General features: G+C 32.8%; 1 protein-coding gene across 1 annotated transcript in view; it reads right to left on the minus strand.

Moving 5' to 3' along the window:
* The window catches only part of LOC126893167 (protein disulfide-isomerase A3), a 48,743-nt gene that overhangs the window by 1,341 nt on the left and 23,121 nt on the right, over positions 1–24,281 (minus strand). Inside the window, exons 5-8 of the mRNA XM_050663119.1 lie at positions 21,064–21,196; positions 20,237–20,397; positions 19,932–20,160; positions 10,468–10,602 (exon numbers count right to left, since the gene is read on the minus strand). Coding sequence (XP_050519076.1) covers positions 10,468–10,602; positions 19,932–20,160; positions 20,237–20,397; positions 21,064–21,196 — 658 coding nt within the window. The remainder of the gene's footprint in view (positions 1–10,467; positions 10,603–19,931; positions 20,161–20,236; positions 20,398–21,063; positions 21,197–24,281) is intronic.

Below are 24,281 nucleotides of genomic sequence, written 5' to 3' on the forward strand. Positions count from 1 at the left end.
CTTTCTGCACGACTTTTTGCACTAAATTGTTAATAATTAAAAAACGGCTCCGAACTCTAAGCAGGAAGCAGATAGGTTTTCTTCCTATAGGTTTACAATAACTAAAAAAGTTATCAGCTACCTGGATAATTCAGTGTCCTGAGAAAAACTTTATTTTCCTGGACTATAACGTGTATATTTACATCAGCTGTTGCCACAGCAATTAATAATTATAAAAAATCCTTGAATGTTATTCAAATATTTGTAAAACATTCTTGGGAATCCATTCGGAAAATTGCACTAAAGTATGATTTTAACGTGTAAATTTTCTAAAACCTTAACGAAAATAGATATAACCAATCTTATGTTAAAGGGAACCTTGAACCCCAATTGTTGATATGGGAAAACTAGCAGTCTTAGGGCAATTTGGAGCAAAACTGTTTAGATCTGTTAAGAAATCAAATTTGAATGTTTTTGCCGACAATATAGATGTCGATCAGTTTTTAATGATGATACTTTAACAACTTAAAACACCACAAGCTCTTAGAATGGGTACAAAAATAGTAACCGATTCGAAAGACCTAAAAGTATTAGGGAACTTATACTGGCCTGTTTGGTTGTTTGTGCCAAACAACAAAACTATGCGTTAATCATCAATATAATACAGGTAGTAACATGTCAGACAAGGATGTATACTGTCAATACATAATAAATAGGGAGAAAAATCCATATACATTTATTGGGGCTAACACTGCCTGGTTTACTGTGGTGTAACAGACATCACCAGCTACTTTTGAACCATACAAAACTGCCAGACCGGATGACATATTTCCAGGGATACTCCAAGAAGGCTGGAAATAATTATGGATCCACTGGTTGCAATATTTAGAGCTAGCCCATGTTCTGGGATACATTTCCAAAACTTGTAGAACCATGTTGAAAATCATGAAAAAATATGGAATGAAAACATCAATAAAAACAACAACTGCACCAGCACCAATGGGCGTATCAAGCAGAGAAATCAAAAGAAGCCAACACAATGTGGTGTCAGAACTCGAAAGGAGTTTACACCTGAAAAAAGTCACCCTTGTTACATTTTTAGACATAGAAGGTGCATCGAGTCAATACACAGTGCACTGGTGATGAAAAAAATCAACAACACAATATGCAATTAGATTTTTCAGATGCTTCAAAGCAGAATAATAACCACACACATGTATGAAGGTGCTATCAACCTGGGGCGCAACTAAGGGATGTATTGTCACCAACATTATGGAATATAGTCGTTGATGGCATGATTCATGGATTCTGACTCTGGATCCAGGGTTTGGCAGACATTGTAATATTTACCAGGGAAAAATTTCCCAGTACTGTTGCGGATCAGATGCGATATACCCTTCATTACATTGAGATTTGATGTCTGAAAGAGAACCACTCTAAGAAACTAAATTAAAGAGGAAGCTTACTGGACCGAGTGAGCTGAAATTATTTGGAGAGGTAGGTACTAGAAAGAAACAATAAGGTCAAATATCTTTGGGTAACTCTGAATTCCAAACTCAACTGGAGCACTCATATAAACAATACAACCAACATGGCTAAGCCACTCTTCTGGAATCGCAGACGAGTTGTAGGTAAAACCTGGGAGTTGAAACCATAGGTAATCTGTTGATTATACACATACACGTCTGTGATATGACTGACAGGTCCTTATGGTTCAGTACTATAGTAAAAGGCTTTGTAATCTTGTACGACCTCTCTCACCACCCTACAAAGACAAGGACTTCTAAATATAACAGGAGCCTTCAATAGTACAGGAACGGTATCTTTAGAGGCTATCACAGATCTCACTCCGCTGGAATTATATACTTCGGCGGTAGCCTTTATGACCATCCTGAGATTTAAAACAAACAATACTTGAAATCTGAATAATGTATTTAATAGCCACACAAATACTACTGTGACTATACTTGAGGAATCTATCTTTATCTGAATCCAGATAAATGATGACACCAGAACTAATCTTCACTGAGAAGATTAACACAATTATACTATTTAGAGAACAAAAAGCCCCAAATATTATTGGGGGCTAATACAGTTCACTGATTTATCTACAACTGCCCATGATACTGGATCAGGAGTCTTTAGCCAAACATGTAATTATAATAAATCTTACAGTCTAGTGTTCCAGACTCAAGTTTTGCTTTGGTGCCCGCATCGATGCAGGCCACTAAACTATTGATGGAGACCCCAAAGCAAATAGAATCAACGTTTATACAGATAGCCAAGCGGCTATTGCTGGCAGTAAAGAATCAACTCACCAAATCAAAACTGTTGAGCAGCTGCAAAGATCTCCTCAACAACCAAGCAAACGATAATAAAGTGTCTTTAATATGGGTGCCGGGCCATGAAGGAGTGCATTGGAATGAACGAGCAGATTTGTTGGCAAAAAAAGGCTCGAGAGAAACCTTTGTAGGCCCAGAACCATTATGTGACATCACTAAAGATACTACAAAATACGTAGTTCACAAATGGCTGATAAGGAATCATCAATAGAAATGGAGAACCACTAAGGGCAAATCCAGACTAAGAAAATAATCAAGAATATTGATAAAAATCTCTTAGACAATTTGAATACAGTTGTGCAGCTCTATATAGGAAACAGGGTTCCAAATGAGTGATCAGTAAGTGCTCCCAATTTATCATTAATAGACTATTTTCTAAAACGATATTTCAAAACCATTGTGTACAAAAAAACCTGATAATCTGGATGACCTTGATATAGAACATTAAAACTAGACTGCAAATGTTAAGTTAACAAAATGACAAATAATATAACAAACGAAATAGAAGTATTTATGTATCTGATTAACAAACTGGTAGTTCCTGCTAATCATGTTGGCAATAAAAACGTTCCTAACATCAATAAACATGGAACTATCAATTCCAGTGCATTAGATAATTATTTTGTTTGCATAATCGCGTCCGCTAACAACTTTTGCAATAGTATTTAAAGCAAAATAGACAGTTCGCACGTTCCTCCAATAATACTTAGTAGATAAAGACATAACGACTTAACTTTAAATTATTGCATGAGTTTATTTACTTGCAATAAGAATGATAATTTGGCAAGAGTGTTAGAAGAGATGAGTATGTTGCTTTGTCTACAAAAGTGTAGTAAAGAAACGAAAGATAATCAACCTTTATTTTTGTGGTCTAGGGATTAATTAAACAAATTTAAGTACAGCAGAAGTCAGAAGGAAGATGAATTGCTTGTTAATGAAACATTTACTATATTTAATTGGAATTAACCTTAATTTGAATTGAAAATATATTTATTTTGACCGAAATGGAAATCGAAACGTCAAAAGAAACGAATATTCAGCTGAAAGTGTGGTTAATTCCTATTCGATATAGTAGATAACAGTATGTCACAAAGAAATAGTTTCAGAACCATCTTGATGAAAAATGTCTTCTCTGCTTCTTCTTTTTCTATAGACATGACTGTCTGTTTTTTCAATGTGCCTCTAGTAAGTTGTCGTTCCATCGTTTTCGTGGTCTTACTACTCTATTTGTTGTCATTCGGCTTATGTGGCTATTCCGTTCTACTCTTCTGTTTCTTACCCAGTTATTAATGTTATTCACCTTGCATCTCCGTCGTATATATGTACTTCTAGCTCTGTCCCATAGAGTCTTACCATCGATTTTTCGAAGGGTTTTCATCTCCGCGGTTTCGAGCAATCTTTTTGTCCTCTCTGTGTCGGGTCGTGTTTCTGCCGCGTATGTCATTATTGGTCTGATGGCTGTTTTGTAAATTCTGCGTTTCATTTCTTTTCCGATATTTTTATTTCTCCATATTGTGTCATTCAGGCAACCTGCGGCTCTGTTTGCTCTACTCACTTGATCTTCCACTTCTGTTTCGAGCCTCCCGTAGCTAGATAGTGTGATGCCTAGGTATTTAAACTCCATCACTTGTTTTATTATCACCTTCCAGCTCCAATTTACATCTTATTGCCTTAAAGTCAACTGCATTAGCGACATCTATTAGAAATAACGAGAAATCTAAAGAAGAGAAGAACTAAAGACTTCTTATGCTGGAAATAGCTTCCCAAACCCGCAATTTATCTCGATAAAAATCCTACGAATTTTGAATTCTAGTACTCAAAATGTGAGTAAAACTAACTTTTATGACCGCACTTCACTCTCGTCGAAGTCGATCGAGGTTCAACAAGTACGAGAGTGTAGACGGCCACCTTCTGTAACTTTGTCTAACTTCGTTCTACTTCCGAAATCTGTCGGTCTGGCGCGTCCGAGTCAAAGGGATCTTTGTCGGTATCGCACCGCTTGAAAGTGTTCCTCGCGAAGTAGAACGAGTGTGTAGAGAGGCACTTCGGACTTCGGTCAACTTTGGCGAAGTAACTTCGCCGAGAGTGTGGAGCCCGTTGTAAGTATTAGGAATCAAAACTCGTTACATTTTTACCTAAATAAATTGACGGGGTGTGGAATACTTATACTAGTGAGGGGCAAAATTATGGAATAAATTCATTTTTTCGAGAATGGGAGATGGAGTGCATTCCCGAACCAGATCGATTTTTGTTTGTAAATTATGATTTTTTACATATACAGGGTGTTTAGCAAAGAACGGGCCATAGCTTAACCTTAGCTTCCCGAGGTTAAAATAGGTCGATTTAAGCTAACTTACCTTAGTACAAAAGTTGATAATAACCGAAATACAGGGTGTCAAAGTTAAACTTTTATTTTATTTATTTTTGAATATTTCCTGACAGGCATGGGACAACAACACGAAATTTGGTAAGTAGTGCTCGTACTGTACACCCTACTAAATTATGTTAAACAAACGTTTCTGGCAACTAGCAGAGGCGTACGACGGGGGAACGTGAATGGTTGACCCTTCCCAAATTCTACGCCACTGGCGGAATTGCTATTTTAGTGCAATTTTTTGATTCTCCAGTACTTTCTATGTAAATAACATACTCTTCATTCGTAACGATAAAGCCATTAGTTTTCGAAATATTTGAAGCTAAAAACGAATGAGCATAATACATTAATCAAAGTAAGTGTGCCTTTTCATTTTTAACTTAAAATATCTTGTCCAATAACAAATATTCAGAATTTATATTCGATATTGAACAGTATAATTATATCACCCAGTAGATCGCACGAATTTATTTGTTGTTATATTCACACATGTGGATTATTAGTTTAGATACAAATTGGTCAATTATCAACAATATAATTTGGAAATGATACGAAAGTGCTGACGAAAGTAGAATTATTTACCTTAATTAGATATACAAATCACGCGGGCATCGTGTCAAGGATGACCCAATTTAAGCTTCTATAAAACTAAGATGTCTCAACTAGAGAAAGAGTCTTCAACTAAACGTGTACCTGTAACAAGTCAGTATTCAAAGTTCTCCCGGGGTAATTACCCTAGTGTCGGTTTTATAAATTCTTTTGTCGCTATTGGTGTTTCCCTTATCTGAACAACAGCCTCCACTGAGCCCTAGGATTATACATATCTCGAAAACTAATGACTTTATCGTTACGAATGAAGAGTATAATATTTGCATAGAAAGTATTGGAGAATCTAAAAAGTATGCTAAAATAGCAGTTTCAACAGTGGCGTAGAATTTGGAAAGGGTCAAACCATTCACTTTCCCCTGTCGTGTGCCTCTGGTATTAACCAGAAACGATTATTTAACATAATTTAGTAGGATGTGCAGTACCTACACTTTCTGCCAAGTATCATAAGGATATGTCAAATAGTTTTATAGTACCGGGTACACATAGTTCATAAAGATTTAAATAAAGAAAAAATTAAATAAAAAAAGAATACTTTAAAATAATTTACATATCCGTGTCATACTTGGCAGAAAGTGTAGGCACTGTACACCCTACTATCTTATGGTAAATAATCGCTTCTGGCTACTACCAGAGGATGACGACAGGGGAAAGTGAATGGTTGACCCTTCCCAAATTCTACGCCACTGATGAAACTGCTACTTTAGCATAATTTTTAGATTCTCCAATACTTTCTATGCAAATAATATTCTCTTCATTCACAACGATAAGTCATTAGTTTTCGAGATACATATTAGAAGTTAAAAATGAAAAGGCACACTTATTTTGATTAATGTATTATGCTCCTTCGTTTTTAGCTTCAAATATCTCGAAAACTAATGGCTTGATCGTTAGGAATGAAGAGTATGTTATTTACATAGAAAGTATTGGAGAATCAAAAAATTGCACTAAAATAGAAATTTCGCCAGTGGCGTAGAATTTGGGAAGTGTCAACCATTCACGTTCCCCCGTCGTACGCCTCTGGTAGTTGCCAGAAACGTTTGTTTAACATAATTTAGTAGGGTGTACAGTACCAGCACCAATTACCAAATTTCGTATTGTTATTCCATGGCTGTCAGGAAATATTCAAGAATAAATAAAATAAAAGTTTAACTTTGACACCCTGTATTTCGGTTGTTATCAACTTTTGTGCTAAGGTAAGTTCGCTTAAATCGACCTAATTTAACCTCAGGAATCTAAGGTTAAGCTATGGCCCATTCTTTACCAAACACACTGTATATCATGCTAGTGACGTCATCCACCTCGGCGTATCGATGAATTTTCAAATGGGAATAGGGGTTGTGTAATAGTTCATTAAAAAGGTAATTTAATTCTTTTTTTTAATAATATAAAAATTACCATAATTTTTTATACAGGGTGACCAAAAAAAATATTTTTGAATTAAGTTAATTCAAACAAAAGAAAAATGCATATAATTTATTTAAATCGAAATACATTTTACTGCTGTCAGAAAACAGAAAAAATATTTATACGACAAATATACATTGCTTTTCGCTTAAATTAAACGTTCAAACGGCCAAGAGACAGGTGGGTGGCAATTTGAACATTTAATTTAGGCGAAAAGCAATGTTTATTTGTCAAACAAACATTTATTGTATTTTCTGACAGCAGTAAAAGGTATTTTAAATTAAATAAATTACATACATTCTTCTTTTGTGTCAATTAATTTAATTTAAAATATTTTTTTTAACACACTGTATAAATAATTACGTTATTGTTGATATTACTCAATAGAGAATTGAATAACCTTTCAAATGAGCTATTACACGACCCCTATTTTTATTTAAAAAATCATAGATTACATCATCACGCGCAGATGGATGACGTCACTAGTATCATCTTCTTCTTCTTCTGTTTTTTTAATGGCTTCGCTAGGAGGCGATTCGCCAGCATAATTTGTTGGCGACCGTTATGTAATCTGGTTCTAAACCATATCAAGGCCGCTTACATACATTTGCAAATACATATATAATTTTTCTTCAAAAAACATAATAAGAAATAACACATTAGCAAACATGCTCGAAAATTTTTCTTCCATTAATAAAGATAAATTCCAATAATTTTTCTACAATAACTACAAAAAACAATACTACGGTACTTCACTTTTACGAACTGTAACTAAAAATTAACTTTTTCTTAGGGATGTTTTAGATTATTAAAAATAAATTTAACATTCTATACAAAACGACATACACAAACGAAACAACGACGAACACTCCACTAGTATCATACACTAAGCATCAAAATTAACGCACCACCTTAAAAACGGGAAATATTGATGTCTCGTATTTCCTAAAACTGTTGTCCGATTTGAGTGATTTTTTTAGTATATTACAGCAATATTTTTCAAGAATATCAATGTAATAATATTATTGCTAAAGAGGTAAGTGTCATTGTATACCGGATGTAACAATGATAGTGTGTTTTCCTCCACCGTGTGGAATATTGTAGCGTATATAAAATATTGAAATTAAAACTCAACTGTAGCCTTAGCCTTTCTTAACATTTTGATTTTTGTTTCATTTGCTTATGTTGGATAATAAAAAAGTTAGGTACTTTTACAACTAACCATGTTATCAATACAGGGTGTTTCTAAATAAATGCGACAAAGTTTAAGGAGGGGGTATGGTTTGAAATCAACATATCAAGCAAATTTTTGTGAATTTTTTTCGAAGCTATGGTAGAATTATTTTATTTTTAAATTAAATAAGCATATTAAGTACAATTCAAAGAATATGTTAGAAAAAAATTCAATCCAAAATATTGAAAAATAATCCATTGGTGACAAATTTTGACAGGCAGCTCACAAAAAAATGGATTTTGCGGAGGACATCAGAACTCGACACTCGATCATACGAAACAAAAAATTCAGAAAGATTTTATTAGCTTATGAGTTTCACGAGGTCACAACGTCGAGTTTTTTTATTTTTAATGATTTTTGAATTTTTGGTATCAAGAAATCAAAAAAATTAAATTTTTGGTAAAAATTTTGTGAAAATCAACAGATTTATTATTGTTGAACAAAAAATAAGCAAAAAAAGAAAAATATCTCGACGTTGTTACCTCATGAAATGGCTAAAGAAAATCTGTGCAAAATATCAGGTAGATCGGCCTAGTAGTTTTTCAGTTACAATGTCCACCGCATTTGAAAAAGCAGTTTTGAGAAAAATGCGTTTAAAGTTTTGACAACTGCATCTTCATCTTCTTATTTGTCTGCCAAATCGTAAAGTGATGCACATTGGAATATGTTTTTTGAATCGAGGAATAATCTACAAAAGAGAAGGCGAACAGTTGTTGAACGTTTCTCACTACGCTCAAGCGTGCTGGCGCGAAGTCGCGGCAAAGCGAGTCGAAGGTAGGGATATTCAACACCCTGTATCTCTGGTAATTTTACTCAGATTATTTTGAAATTTTCAGAGAGTATTCTTGGAAGTATGCACTTTTATTTGAAATAATAAAAAAAATTAAATATTTCAAACCATACCCCCTCCTTAAGGGGCAATTACAAAATAATGACCTTTCGCTTAATACACATATTATGTCCACAAATGCTTCGTGTCCGGGATACGGTATGTTGAATTTTTTCTTACAAACTGACGATTTATTTATTGCTCTAAAAGCGGTTGAGATATGCAAATGAAATTTGGTAGGTTTTAAGAGGTAGTTATTGCTCAATTTTTGACATACAATTAAGAATTTTATATTCACCATTGGCGTGCATACGGGTATAAACATTTTAGATAATGGTGAATATAAAATTCTACGTTGTATGTCAAAAAATGCGCAATAAACTACCTCATTAAACCTACTAAATTTCATTTGCATATCTCAACCACTTTTAGTGCAATAAATAAATCGTCACTTCGTAAGAAAAAAATCAACATCCCGTATCTCGGAAACGAAGCATTTGTGGACATATGTTTATTAAGCAAACGGCCATTATTTGTTCATGCAAATTACCCCTTAAAATTTGTCGCGTTTATTTAGAAATACCCTATATTGATGAATAATATGGTTAGTTGTTAAAGTACCTAACTTTGTTATTATCCCACATAAGCGAACGAATCAAAAAGGAAAATGTTAAGAAAGCCTAAAAATACAGTTAAGTTTTAATTTCAATATTTTACATACGCTAGAATATTCCACAGGGTGTTCCAAACTTTGAGGAAAAAACACACTATCATTGTTACACCCGGTATACAATGATACTTACTTGTTTAGCAATAATATTATTACATCGATAGTCTTGAAGAATAAAGCTATAATATACTAAAAAAATCACTAAAATTGGACAACAGGTTTAGGAAGTACGAGACATCAAAAATGTCCCATTTTTAAGGTGGTAATTTCTCTGTTTATTGTATTTCATTCTATTCCCCATAGCTATTCATTTATCGTCTCATATGCCTTGTAAATTGTAAAAGGCTCGGATTCAGGTTGTTATCAGAATTTTGTTTTCCAACTTAAGAAGTCTTTAGTTCTTCTATTCTTTAGATTACTAGTTTTTTCTAATAGATGTCGCTATGGCGTCCACTATCAAATTATTTCATATTAATTTGCTTACTAGACAGTTGGATTTGGTTTTGATTCAGAGCACACCACGAGCACGTTCTGACGAATCCACGAGAAGGTAACGTACGTAAACAGATGGTGGCGGTCTCTGAAGCAGAATTGAATCTTAAGCGTCTTTCACTAACTATGTATTAATTTATGTAATATTTTACTAATGCCATACTCTGTATTAGGTATTGAGAGTACACAGACTCGATTCATACGGGTTCTCTGAACCGAAAATTGGAATGTTTTCCTAACGGTGCCTTTTGATATTGTCATACCTGGGTTAAACAGAGAACTTGAATCGAGTCGAAATTCATTTCACTTATTCCCCGTTAGAGGACGTTCTAACCATACTGCGATATAAACTGTTTTAATTTATATCGAGAAACTATGGTCGTGATGGTGTAAATTTGTCTTCATCAGAGCCTCCTTGACAACAGGTAGACCTAGAAATAGTACTGTCGGGGGATGGAGGGAGACAGATTTAAATCAAAACGAAACCGTAGATTTTCTTATTTTATTTATTAATTGCATAAGAAATGCACTTACCTCGTAGGTGACAGGAGAGTCTTTGGAATTTTTGGGAACCCAGAAGATTGTTGGGAAACCTCGTACTTCGAAGTTTGATGGAACATCATTGGCTGTAGCATCCATCTTAGCGATGACTACATCTTCGTCTTTGAGCTAAAATAAAACAAAGCAACATTAAATAAATAACTAATTTTAAACATGTAATTTAAAGCACTAGTATAAAACAGTAAAATCAAATAACTGAAAAGGAAGAAATAGGTAGTGAGATTTCGGCAAATACAGTTTTTTTATTGTTGGTTTACTGTGCAGTCAGTCAAAAAAACAGACCATAAACACATTTGTTGAAATTTACAATGGCGAGAAGAAAAATATTTCAATAAATATTTACTCTACATGAATATTACAATTACGTTAACAATTAGTGTTTCTTAACTTAAGAATGGTAATTTTTGCTTAAGGCGTCTAATTTGTTGACTATTGTCCAATAAATTTAGCGACTATTGTCCAATAAATTTAGCGCTAACACATTTGGGTGGTTTTCTAGTCAATGTAAATATTTATCACTGTGTGACACTATCACTGAGTGCCAACTCACAGTTGGCACTTGAAGGTCTTGTAGGATATCTTTGTTGCTTACAAACCACGGCGCATCAGTTATTGCTCGTAACACCTTGTTTGGAAATCGGTCCATGATTGCTAGATTGGATTTTGAAGCAATGCCCCACAACTGTATTTCGTACGTCCAAATTGGCTTGAGTATGGCATTGTACGCTAGTAATTTATTTCTCAACGACAACTTGGATTTTCTTCCGAGCAACCAATAGTATTTTCTATATATGGTGTCAACATGTTTTCTTTTTTCCATGTAATATGAGTTCTCCAAGTGGGTCTCTTGTCCATATGTAGGCCTAAGTACTTTATAGTATCTACCGTTGGAAAGGGAGCATTGTTGAGTGATATTTGAAGAGAATCGCCATGGCATTTAGTGAAAACTGTGTGGCTTGATTTGGATTCATTAATCATTGGTTCATCTTCCATTTCTTAGTCCATTTCTGGACTTTATTTAAGTTTTCTTGGAGTTGTTCTGCTGCAACAACGGGATCTGAATGTACCGCCATTATTGCGGTATCGTCTGCAAATGTGGCTGTATGTACTTTATTGTCCGTAGGCAAATCGGAGGTAAATAGTAGATACAAGATCGACCCAAGAACGCTACCTTGAGGAAAGCTTGCCTTTATGAGATGTAGACCGGTTATCTCGTCTTCATATTTTATCTGGAAATATCTTTCTTTTGGGTATGAGTAACGTATGTCATACATGTTCTGGTGTAGGTCATTTAGTTTATATAGTAGTCCCTGATGCCACACCTTGTCAAAAGCTTGACTGACATCGATGAATGCAGTTGAGCAATATTGCTTACTTCCAAAAGAGTCTTGGATTAATTCTAGCAGTCGATGGATCTGTTCAATTGTTGAATGTTTGACTCTAAATCCAAATTGATGTATCGGTAAAAGTTCTTTTTCTGCAATGATTTTCATTAGTCTCTTAGCTAGTAATTTTCCCATAATTTTCGACATGACAGGCAGTAGACTTATTGGTCGGTATGAAGTTTTTTCGTGTTGAGGTTTACCAGGTTTAGAGATTAGTATTATTTGTGCTACCTTCCATTGCGCAGGAAAATATTTGAGTCTTATGACGGCATACAGTTGAGTCCAGGTTTTTTTACCTGTGCGTCATCATTTAAAGCATACGAAGTAAGTCGATGATAAGTCGGAAATTGAAATTTACTAAACGCAACAGCAAGTGACAGTAAGTAGCTACTACTCCTATCACGGGTTCAAATTTGAGTTATCAAATATGTGTTATGATCCATAATAAATACAGATCATAGTTTCTTCGTATTTATTAAATCACTGAAGAACAAAAAACATTCAAATAAATTAACAAGAAGAAATCATCGTATGTGGAGAATACAAATATTGAGGTGTAAATTTCAATAAAATTTATTGTTATGATTGAAAAATGAATAAAAATTGGAAAAGGGGAGAACAAACAAATTTTCTAATCAATGAGAGTAATCTGTCCAACGTAGTGTACAAAAGAATGCTTCCCTAGCCGAACGAATAGTAGGAGGATATCAGTGCGGCTTTCAGATAGAAGACGTGGATTGTGGATACCTTCATATACTTAGGCTCTCTGTTAACTAAAGATAACGTTAGCGAAGAAATTAAAAGAATAGTGCAATAAGTGTTACTAGTGCTATGGCTTGAGAAGGCAGATGGTCTCAAAACTGCACAGGAAAATTAAAGTGACCCTCTATAAAACACTAATAAGACCAGTGCTAACATTTGGAGCAATAACGTGGTCACTTACACAGAAGTTTCAAAAACTTCTTAAACGTTTTAAGCGAAAAATCCTAAGAAGAATTTATCAAGGAATAAAAGAGCAGGGTTTGTAACGCAGGTGTTGCAACTTTCGAGTTGCATACAGTTTGGGTGAACCTGACGTTGTAAAATTCATTAAGGTAGCACGTTCTAGATGGATAAGACATGTAATCAGGTGAGAGAAAAGTGCAACAGCCTGGCAAATTTTTGACTGAAGAGAAAGACCGAAACTTAGGTATCAAGACAACTTAGAGGATGATTTAAAATCTATTGAAATTAGAGCATGGAGAAGAGTTGCCAGAGACAGAGATGAATAGAGAATTGATCTGAAGAAGGTTTTAGCTCATAACGAGTTGTGATGCCACTGATGATGATGATGAAGAGTAATATATTATAGGGATTTTAAACTGGACAATGACAATCGAGATGGACCTGCGCGTCGGCACATATACCACAAAGCAATAGAATAACAAAATAAGCAGGGCGCGAGGATATACAGAGTCGGTATTTTCTTATCGATGGCATGCGCCTTTAATAAGAGCAACAAAGAGACATGTATTTATTATACATTTAAAACGGGTTAGAAGATGTGGGACGGCCGAACGTGGCGGAACTAGGAAGGGTCACCAAAAAATTTCGGGTCGTAGGTAATGGCTTTGTCAGACAGTGTTGCCAAAGTTGGAAATTATCAAAAGAAAATATTAAAATAGAAAAAATAATATATTTAACTTTTTGTAAACAGATATAATAAACAAATTATTTAAAAGAAAAAAACTTAAGTAAAAAAATATTGTTTTCGCCAATTTTAAAAAATGTGAAAACGTTGAATTATAAATATTTCAACGTTTATTTTTTTATTAGTTTTTTCTTTTAAATAATTTGGTTAGTACCTACACTATTTGTTAACAAAAATTAATATAATATGTTTTCTACTTTAATTATGTAAGTTTTTCTGTCCCAGAGACTTTTTAAACACAACTTTTCCGTCATAAGATCAGACAGAAGAACAAATGAGGTGTAAGAGTGAAAGCTCTTAACCTCTTAAGTTAAAGTGAGAAACTTGATCGCACTTCCGGTTTGAGCGTTAAAATTGGAAGTACTATTTTAAAGTCGCCGAAATAGTACAAGCGACATATTATTCGACGCGCCGTAGCAAGATGTTTCCGGTATTATTCAAGTCGGTCCGTCCGACAAAAAAATAGAATGACAAATGATGTGTCGAATGAGAGCTTATAACCCAAAGATGGCATTAGAAGTAAGAAATTTGACCTCGGACTTCTGTTTATAGAGTTACAACCGGGAGTACGGTTTTAATGACGCCGAATTAATACAAGCAATGTATTATTTAACACGCTTTAGCAAGACGAAAACAAATGTATTGTACTATTTCGGTGATTTTAAAACAGTACTTCCGGTTGCAACTGATACCATCTTTGGGTTATAAGATCTAATTTGATACCTTGTCTTCGTATTGCTAAAGCGCATCGAATATGTCGCTTGTACTATTTCGGAGGCTTTAAAACACTACTTCCAGTTTCAACTCTGCAACCGGAAGGGTGAAGTCCAATTTCTCAGCTTTAATACCATCCTTAATTCGACGCCTCATACTTACTACGTGGCGTTACAACCATTCGTGGGTTTTAGCCCACTCGACAGCATGCCTTCACTCTTCTCTGTCTTAGACAATCTCTGTCCAGTTCTCCATGCTCGTAGCTTTCAGGTCTCCTGCTATATTATCTCGCTACCGGAGTTGAGTGTTTTAATAAAGTAGGAGTTATATTCGATAGACAGACGGACGGACAGACTTGCACAAAGCCGGAAAAATATAATGGTTTTCGTCTTGCTAAAGCGCGTCCAATAATAAGTCGTTTATAATATTTATTGGGCGACTTTAAAATATTACTTCAAGTCTCAACTCTAAAACTTTAAGTGCAAGGTCAAATTTCTCACCTTAATAAGATCGTTGGGTAATGAGCTTTCATTTGACAGCTCATTTGTCCTGTCTTATCTAATGACAAAGTCTCTGAGAGAGACAGACATGCGTAATTATCCATCAAAGTAGAAAAAAAAATAATATAGTGATGAGCGCGCTAATAACCAGCAAAATAACGCAAAAGATGGAAAACTTAATACGTTGTGAAATAAAAAGAGATTAAACTAGTAGATGTGTAAAATTATCGATAGGAACCTATAAGTTTGCATTACATCAGGTACATAGTTTCCCTACTTTAGACGTCTGTGACAGAAAACATTTAGAATTTTATAAAATTCTCCTGTCACGGTTAGATTTGTTATACTCCTCAGATATGTCTAAAGGTGCGAAACTATGTAATGTTATGTAAATTTATAGGTTCCTATCGATAATTTTACATCTCTATTAGTTTCATCTCTTTTTATTTCACAACGTATTATGCTTTCCATCTTTTGCGTTATTTTGCCGGTTCTTAATAGCGCACTCATTACTGTACCTATATTATTTTTTGTGAACAAATAAGTACATCTACTAAACAAATTATTTAAAAGAAAAATATAAGTAAAAAAATAAACGTTGAATTATAATTCAACGTTTTCACATTTTTTTAAAATGGGTGAAAACAATATTTTGTTATTTTTAAATAATTTGTTTATTATATCTGTTTACAAAAAGTTAACTATATTATTTTTTCTACTTTAATATTTTCTTTTGATAATTTCCAAATTCGGCAACGCTGTCTGACAAAGCCATACCTACAACGCGAAATGTTTTGGTGACCCTTCCTACTTCGGCCGCCCAATATCTTCTAACCCGTTTTAAATGTATAATAAATGCATGTCTCTTTGTTGCTCTTATTAAAAGCGCATACCATCGATAAGAAAATACCGACTCTGTATATCATGATATTTATATGATATCCAGGGTGTCCCAGACTAATTTAGCCACGCTATATCTCTTAAACGAATAGAGATTTTCGAATGGGAGAAAAAGTGATATATTCTACTTGTAATACACTTTAATGTGGAGTACAAAAAAATCATCTCCTAAATATTTATCCCTTAGTTACAACCCCTAACTTTAATATTTTTAATAGCACCCTGTATATTTTTTATAGTTTTGGATCTGGTCTTCTATCGTCTATTCAACACATTTTTTGAAAATAAAATCGGTTCGTAAATAATCAAGAAAATATCAGTTTAGTTTTGTTAATTATTATGTGTCCCAGACTAATTTATCCAGGCTATATTTCTTAAACGAATAGAGATTTTCGAATGGGACAAGAAATGATCTATTACACTTGTAATACACTTTAATATGGTGTAGGAAAAAAATTATCCCCTAAATATTCATCCCTAACTTACAGGGTGCTATTTAAAAAAAAATAAAGTTAGGGGTTGTAACTAATAATAATAATTTTCTAAATTTTGATTTTGTTTTTTAAATGTTCAGAATTTTAAGTTATTTTGGAAAAATAGAAATACCTATATGTTTAAGTTAATGTTTTCAATATTTTTAGTTAATTTAGTTGTTACTTGGATACTCGTATCATTTTGTTTTATGTTTGTGTAACATACTACCATACGTACGTTTATATTTTTGACAAAATTTTTTTGTATTTTTCATTTAAGTTAAAATATATCTTTTGTACTGTTACATTCTACATTTAGAGTCTTATTTTGGTCAATTTAATATCACATTTTGGATATATCATAATATATCCGATATTTTGATATTTATATAAATATCATGGATATTTTGTGCCCTGAAAATAAGTAACCCTTTCAGACCCGGTGTCCATTGCAATGGACTATGGACAATGGCTAACCTATGAGCCATACAACAAAATTAAACTCCTGTAAATTGCTGACAACTAATATTTTTTATTTTGCATATCTCAGTTACTACTAATAGACATAACAATTATCAGTTTAGAAGTATGATTCAGTTTTGAATCATATTGACATGGCATGACGAAGAATTCAGGATATGTATCTCAGAAAGCGTAAGTAAATATTATGTTTCTTCACATTGTAAATTTATTATATGTAACCAAATATTATTTTATACAATAGAAGACATATCAGTTTATATACTACTTTTTCGATGTAGATAATTTATTGTTGTTTTTGGTTGATAACAGACATTAAAATATGATGTCCATTGCAATGGACTACAGATCTATATTGATATTTTTGTTTCAGGTTTTAATCTGGATAATCTGGCTAATTGGCTCTGTCAAAGCCATTAATAAAAAAAAATCTGGATAATCCAAAAGACCAAGCAATTTTAATGTTCTTTTCATATGATGATGATGAATTAGAACAATTAGCTGATAATGTGCTGTCTCAAATTGAAAATTACTCAGAGATCAATCTAATTGAAGTGGGAAAGCCAAAATATCAACGGAGAATTATCCCCACACTACAAAAGACCCAGAGTTGAAATTAGACTATTGAAGGAAATACGCATAAATAAAATAGATCATCTACCAGATTACGATAACAAAAAAGGAAGCATTCAGATGCAAAAATGTTGGGTGTAAAGGGAAAACTCATGTTTTTTGTGAAAAATGTAATGTACATTAATGTTTTATAAAGAACAAAAATTGTTTTAAAAATGTTCATTCAATTTAATTAACATTTGCTTGATATAAATATTTAATAAAAATATTGTATATGACTATTTTGCTAAATTCTTATTATAGTCATTACAGTCCAAATGTCCATTACAATGGACATTCTGTCAAATGACTACCTATTAAACAAAAATATCAAAAATGTAATTTTACACTATTACAATCTTCCGTTAAGAAGATTTAATAGAAAAAACAATTTTTTCTGAAGAGAAAAAGCCAGGTCTGGAAGAGGAACTAAAAAAGAATAATGGGGATAGAAGGTTCCAACATTTTGAGGATATAAAAAGATATCAACTAATCTGGTATGGCCGGTATGGGCAGTTTAAAAAAATGGACACTGACAGGTTGACAAGAGAAACTTTGGATTGGATTTCTCAAGGGAGCTGGAAGAGAAAAGACCTAAGAGAAGATGATTGGAACAACCAAATAGAATGAAAACTAGGAATTGAACAGCTTCGAGACTATCTATACGCCGATAAATAGTACCTATATATTCTAGCTTAAAACCTCCTATAGCTGCCGACCAATTCTGAACGCGTTTTGTCGAAATAATGATTAGGGACAAAACATGGAAATCCTATACTTATACTAAAACTTCTTTTCTGTGATCTCATAACTAGAACAGTAGACCAGGGCGCATTTGTAAAAATATTAATACATTTGGATGTTGAGAGGTGAATCAAATTTTTTGCAGAAATTGCTTGAAAATAACTCACTATAATAATATTTGAGGTATCCTCCCACTCAAAAAGGTCCGGAACATTGTTTAAATAATCAAAATGTCAAAAAATGAAGGAAAAATTCGATTTTTTTCTTGGTTTTTTGATTATAACTTTAAAAGTATTCATTTTCGAGAAAAGTTGCACCGACATAAAAGTTGCATAATTAAATTTCCTACAATATAGCATTGGTTAAAAATTTTAAAAATTTTCACCCTTGTTGCAAAATAGCAATCATTTCGAAAAAACCATAAAAAAACAAGTATTCGTATTTTACGTTTTTCAACCATTTATGCTACACTTAGGACCTTCATATTTCACCCAGAAAAACTTTATGATATGATAAAACAATACTGTAAATTTCATTAAGATCGGTTTAATAGATTTTGCAATCCAGCATTTGCAAAAAAATTCATTTTTTCAAAATGTTGCAGCACTGAAAATAAAGCAGACAGCAAGTTAATTTTTTTTTACATATAAAAGAATGCTGTACCTTTTATTTGCAATTCGCAAAATTAAAATCAGTTAACTACCACGGCGTCAGGAATTTTTTTAAATAAACATTAATTTTTGGTGCTACGCGCAGGACAGCGGATACGTTCGCTCTGATTGGACATTACAATGACCTTTGATAATGATTGATAAATTTGAATTTTTAGTGCATTACGAAATAAATAGATAAATTTGTTTATTGCAAAATAAAAACACATACTCTGTCTTTGAAATAACACTTTTTTAGCAAAAACTTTCTTTGTTCATATAATTTAACTTAGAAAATAAAAATGTATTATTTTTAAACATATGCAATTGTTTTAAACAATTTCTCACAAACAATAATCAAAATAGTTTGATTTTTGTGGAATTAAAATATGAACATACAACAAAATATAGAGTAAGAAAATAATATATTAGATAAAGATTGGAAAAAATTTTGGTGGAAATCAGTTTGTGTGAATCGTGCGTAGCACCAAAAATCAATGTTTATTTAAAAAAAATTCCTGACGTCGTGGTAGTTAACCGATTTTAATTTTGCAAATTGCAAATGAGAGGCACAGTATTCTATTTGTAAAAAAAATTTTAACTTGCTATCTGATTTATTTTCAGTCCTGCAACATTTTGAAAAAATGAATTATTTTTGCGAAAGCTGGATTGCAAAATTTATTTTGCAAAATCTATTAAACCGATCTTAACTAAATTTACAGTATTGTTTTATATCATAAAATTTTTCTGGGTGAAATGTGAAGGTCCTCAGTGTAGCAGAAATGGTTGAAAAACGTAAAATGCGAATACTTGTTTTTTATATTTTTTTCGCAATTATTGCTATTTTGCAACAAGGGTAACAATTTTAAAAAATTTTAACGAATCTTATATGGTAGGAAATTTAATTACGCAACTTTTATTTTAGTGCAACTTTTCTCGGAAATTAATACTTTTAAAGTTATAATCAAAAAACGAAGAAAAAAATCAAATTTTTCCTTCATTTTTTGACATTTTGATTATTTAAACTTTTTAAACAATGTTCCGGGCCTTTTTGAGTGGGAGGATAACTCAATTATTATTATATGGGTTAATTCCAAGCAATTTCTGCAAAAAAAAATAGAGTCAACTCTCAACGTCCATCTCAAAACAGATCCGCCCTGGACTACAGGGTGATGATCCATCCTTATGTACCAACGACAAGACTATAAAAAAATAAATGAGAAAAACAACAAAAATCATACATTTTCTTATGTAGGCGAGATTAATGTGAAATAAGTAGGAAGTCTTACCTTTTCGGCTAGCTCTTCATAAATGGGTGCAAGTTTTTTACAGTGTCCACACCAAGGAGCATAGAATTCAATCAAAGCATCTTTTGAGTTATCAATCACTTGATCGAAGTTCTTGGCAACTAAAGTTTTCAATGGTGCGTCTGCGTCTTCTGGAATTGGCTCAGATTTAAGGTATGGCTCGAGAGCACCATCTAGAACATCGCTTACGAACACTTCGAAGGCTTCGAGGCTGTAAAATAAACAGAAAACTTTGTTTTCACAACCAGAAATCCAAATAACCACTTAACAGACAAAACAATACTTACGAGAATTCTTTGAGGACGAATTTTTGGTTTTTAGCATCTCTAGCACCAACAACTGGTTTGTCTCCTTTCACATAGTCCAATCCAAATTCATTTAATTCATGTTGGAATTCATCGTTTGAGCTGATAGCAAAGTTAGCCCTTTCTTGGAATTCTTTGGCAACCTGGAAATGTCATATTACTAAATCAATAAATTTTATCGTTTGTACAATACTATTTCATGCATGCAAGGGACGCTGAAGTATACTATACTGGGTGCCCCCGAAAATAGTGTGTTCCTTTAAGGTATGGATATAATACACAATTTAGAACAAAAAAGTCCTATAACATTTTTTTCTAAAGTTAACCGTTTCCAAGAAAAAATTACATTGTTCTCCATATAAGTGAATTTTTATTTTCATAAATTTGAATGACATGGCAACGTAGCCTAAAAGAACTTGTTGTGACTGTGGAAATTTAACCTAATAACCCCTTGTTTATTTACTTTGAGGTGTGATTTTTGGGGTGTTGACATCGTAGGTACCTACCTGCAAAATAATGGATATGGGTTTTGTTGATATTTACATTATTTTACCTACCAGATGCAACTAGCCTACAAACTTACTTTTTTAATCTTTAGATTTTTGAGTTGCGCGTTGTTGCCAGACTTCAATTTGCATATCAAAATGTATTTTCGTTTTTTGCTCAAACGGATCAATTTAGAAAAAAATGTTATAACTTTTTTGCTCATCACTGTACCTTCTACCTATACCTTTAAGGAACGCACTATTTTCGGAGACACCCTGTATATTCTATTTTTATATTAAATTTATATTAATAGGGTTAATTACCTTCAATATTCTGTTACGCCAGTAGTTGGTACCTTTGGGATTTTTGGCGTAATCAACAGAGAAGTAAGCAACGAACAAGGGGTTTTCGAATTCTTGTTTGTTATCAGGTTTGCGGTGTCCTACTAGGCCATGTCTAACAGAATAATAAATTTGGAATTAGCATAGAAAAAATTGATAAAAATATTTTAAAAAACGTGTAAAATAGGTAAATGTGTCTCTCTGTGAACCCTTCTAAAACTAAACTGGTAGCCTTTACAAATAATAGTCTAAGAGCTAGTGAACCCTCCGACTAACGGTCGTCCTGTAAGGCTAGAAATTTTTCTAGTGATAATTCATAGCACACCAAGGCTAAAAACCATGACCTGGCAGGCATCAGCGGTGCACGTGTATCTACCAGGTGAATCGAAAAGTGCAAATTTAGGGGGTAAAATAAACTTTCTCCTGTAAGGTTTAAATTTAAGTATGTGTTTGAGTAAGTCATTTAGAAGAAATGTGTACAATGACAGGCGATTCTGAAGAGCATAAGACCTTGCCAGGCGAGGGGAAATATTAGGGGTTTTTCCTAAAATTATTCTTTTTGCATCAAACAATTTTTTTTAGGTTTTTTGAATCATTCCAAACAGAAAAGGTCTTTAGTGATTTTTCTCTTAAGTTAATAGTTTTTGTTATATAAGCGATTGAAAATTTTGAAAATTGCGAAATCGGCCATTTTTAACCCTAAATCGAACATTTATCTAAAAATTTCAAAGTTGCCAAGGTAGGTAGATATTCTTTAAACATTGATTGATGAAATCCCAAAGAGTTTTTTGCAATACAATATCGGAAACGCCTTTGTTTTTTAATTGCTAATCAAGCGGGCGCGACACTGTAGTACCGGGTGTCCACTTATATTTTCCCCCATTTTAACTGCCTATAACTTCTAAACGGCTCAAGATAGAAATATGCGGTTTTCGCCGAAATGTTTTATTTTCGTAAAAGTTTTGTCTGAACGGATTGAATTTTTTATATCGCTTTCAAATAAGAAAAAAAATGGCGGCAAAAAATTTTTTGAAAAAAACGTTGTTGACTTTTTTTTAATGGAACACCCAGTATATCTTTTTGTAAATTGAAAGAAAGGTCATTCACCTATCCAGCGATATAAAGTTTTTCAAAATCGGTTGTCAAATCACTGAGTAATTAATTTTTAAAATGAGGGATGCAACGTGGATATCACATACCTAAATAACATAACTGAGCAAAATGATATTATGTTATGTGACTTCCACATTCTCTCATTTCAAAAATTAATTGCTGTCATTTGGCAACCGATTTTAAAAAATTTTATATCGCTGGATAGGTAAATGACCGTTTTTTCAAGATACAAAAAATATACTGGGTGTTTTAATAAAAAAAGTCAACAACGTTTTTTTTTTCAAAAATCCGCCAGTTTTTATTTAAAAGCGATATAAAAAATGGTCACTTACCTAAAAACTTGAAAAACGGTCATTTATCTATCCAGCGATATAAAATTTTTTTAAATCGGTTGTCAAATGACAGCAATTAATTTTTAAAATGAGAGATGCAATGTGGAAATCACATAACTTAGTTATGTTATTTAGGTATGTGATATCCACGTTGCACCTCTCATTTTAATAATTAATTACTCAGCGATTTTGAAAAACTTTATATCGCTAGATAGGTGAATGACCTTTCTTTCAATTTACAAAAGAATATACTGGGTGTTCCATTAAAAAGTCAACAACGTTTTTTTCAAAAATCCGCCATATTTTATTTCGTATTTGAAAGCGATATAAAAAATTCAATTCATTCAAACAAAACTTTTACTAAAATAAAACATTTCAGTGAAAACCGCATATTTTTATCTTGAGCCGTTTAGAAGTTATAGGCGGTTAAAATGGGGGAAAATATAAGTGGACACCCGGTATAAGTGAGGATAAATTCATTATCTCGAGAATGGGCAAATTTCCAGAGAAATCCTCAGACAGGTCGATTTTTATTTTTAAATTAGGACTTTTTGGCATATACAGGGTGTTTCATTATTAATTGTCCATATAGTAACTGGAGAAACCTTAGCACAAAATACGAAGATTCAACCTAAAACACTTAAATAAAATGTAGTTCCTTACTGAGTTACAGGGTGTTTTATCTAAAAATTTAAAAATTATTTTTGCTCAGCATTTTAAAACTATTCGACGTATCCTTTTCATGCTTGGCAGAAAGTGCGACTACTATATACCCTACTAAATTATGATAAACAAACGTTTCTAGCTACTACCAGAGGCGTACGACAGGGGATAGTGAATGGTTGACCCTTCTCAAATTCTACGCCACTGGAGGAATTACTATTTTAGTGCCATTTTTAGATTCTCCAACACTTTCTACGCAAATAATATACTTCTCATTGGTAACGATAAAGTCATTAGTTTTCGAGATATTTGAAGTTAAAGATGAATCGGCACAGTTATTTTGATTAATTTATAATATGATTCATATGATTAAAAATTTAAAAATTATTTGTACCCAGTACTTTAAAACTATTTGGCGTATCCTTATCATACTTGGCAGAAAGTGTAAATACTGTACACCCTACTAAATTAAGATAAACAAACGTTTCTAGCTACTACCACAGGCGTACGACAGGGGATAGTGGCTGGTTGACCCTTCCCAAATTCTACGCCACTGACGAAATTGCTATTTTAGTGTAATTTTTTGATTTTTCAATACTTTTCATGTAAATAATATACTCTTCATTCGTAATGATAAAATGATTAGTTTTTGAGATATTTTAAATTAAAAATGAAGCGACACAATACATTAATCAAAATAATCGTGTCGTTTAATTTTTAACTTCAAAGATCTCGAAAACTAATGACTTTATCATTACGAATGAAGAGTATATTATTTTCATAGAAAATATTGGAGAATCCAAAAATTTAACTAAAATAGCAATTCCGCCAGTGGCGTAGAATTTGGAAAGGGTCAACCATTCACTTTCCCCTGTCGTACGCCTCTGGAAATAGACAGAAACGTTTGTTTAACATAATTTAGTAGTTTGTACAGTATCTATACTTTCTACCCAGTATGAAAAGGATACGTCGATTAGTTTTAAAATGCTGAGCAAAAATAATTTTTAAATTTTTAGATAAAACACCCTGTAACTCAGTAAGGAACCACATTTTATTTAAGTGTTTTAGGTTAAATCTTCGTATTTTGTGCTA

Source organism: Diabrotica virgifera, chromosome 10, assembly GCF_917563875.1.
Source record: "Diabrotica virgifera virgifera chromosome 10, PGI_DIABVI_V3a".
NCBI lineage: Eukaryota > Metazoa > Arthropoda > Insecta > Coleoptera > Chrysomelidae > Diabrotica > Diabrotica virgifera.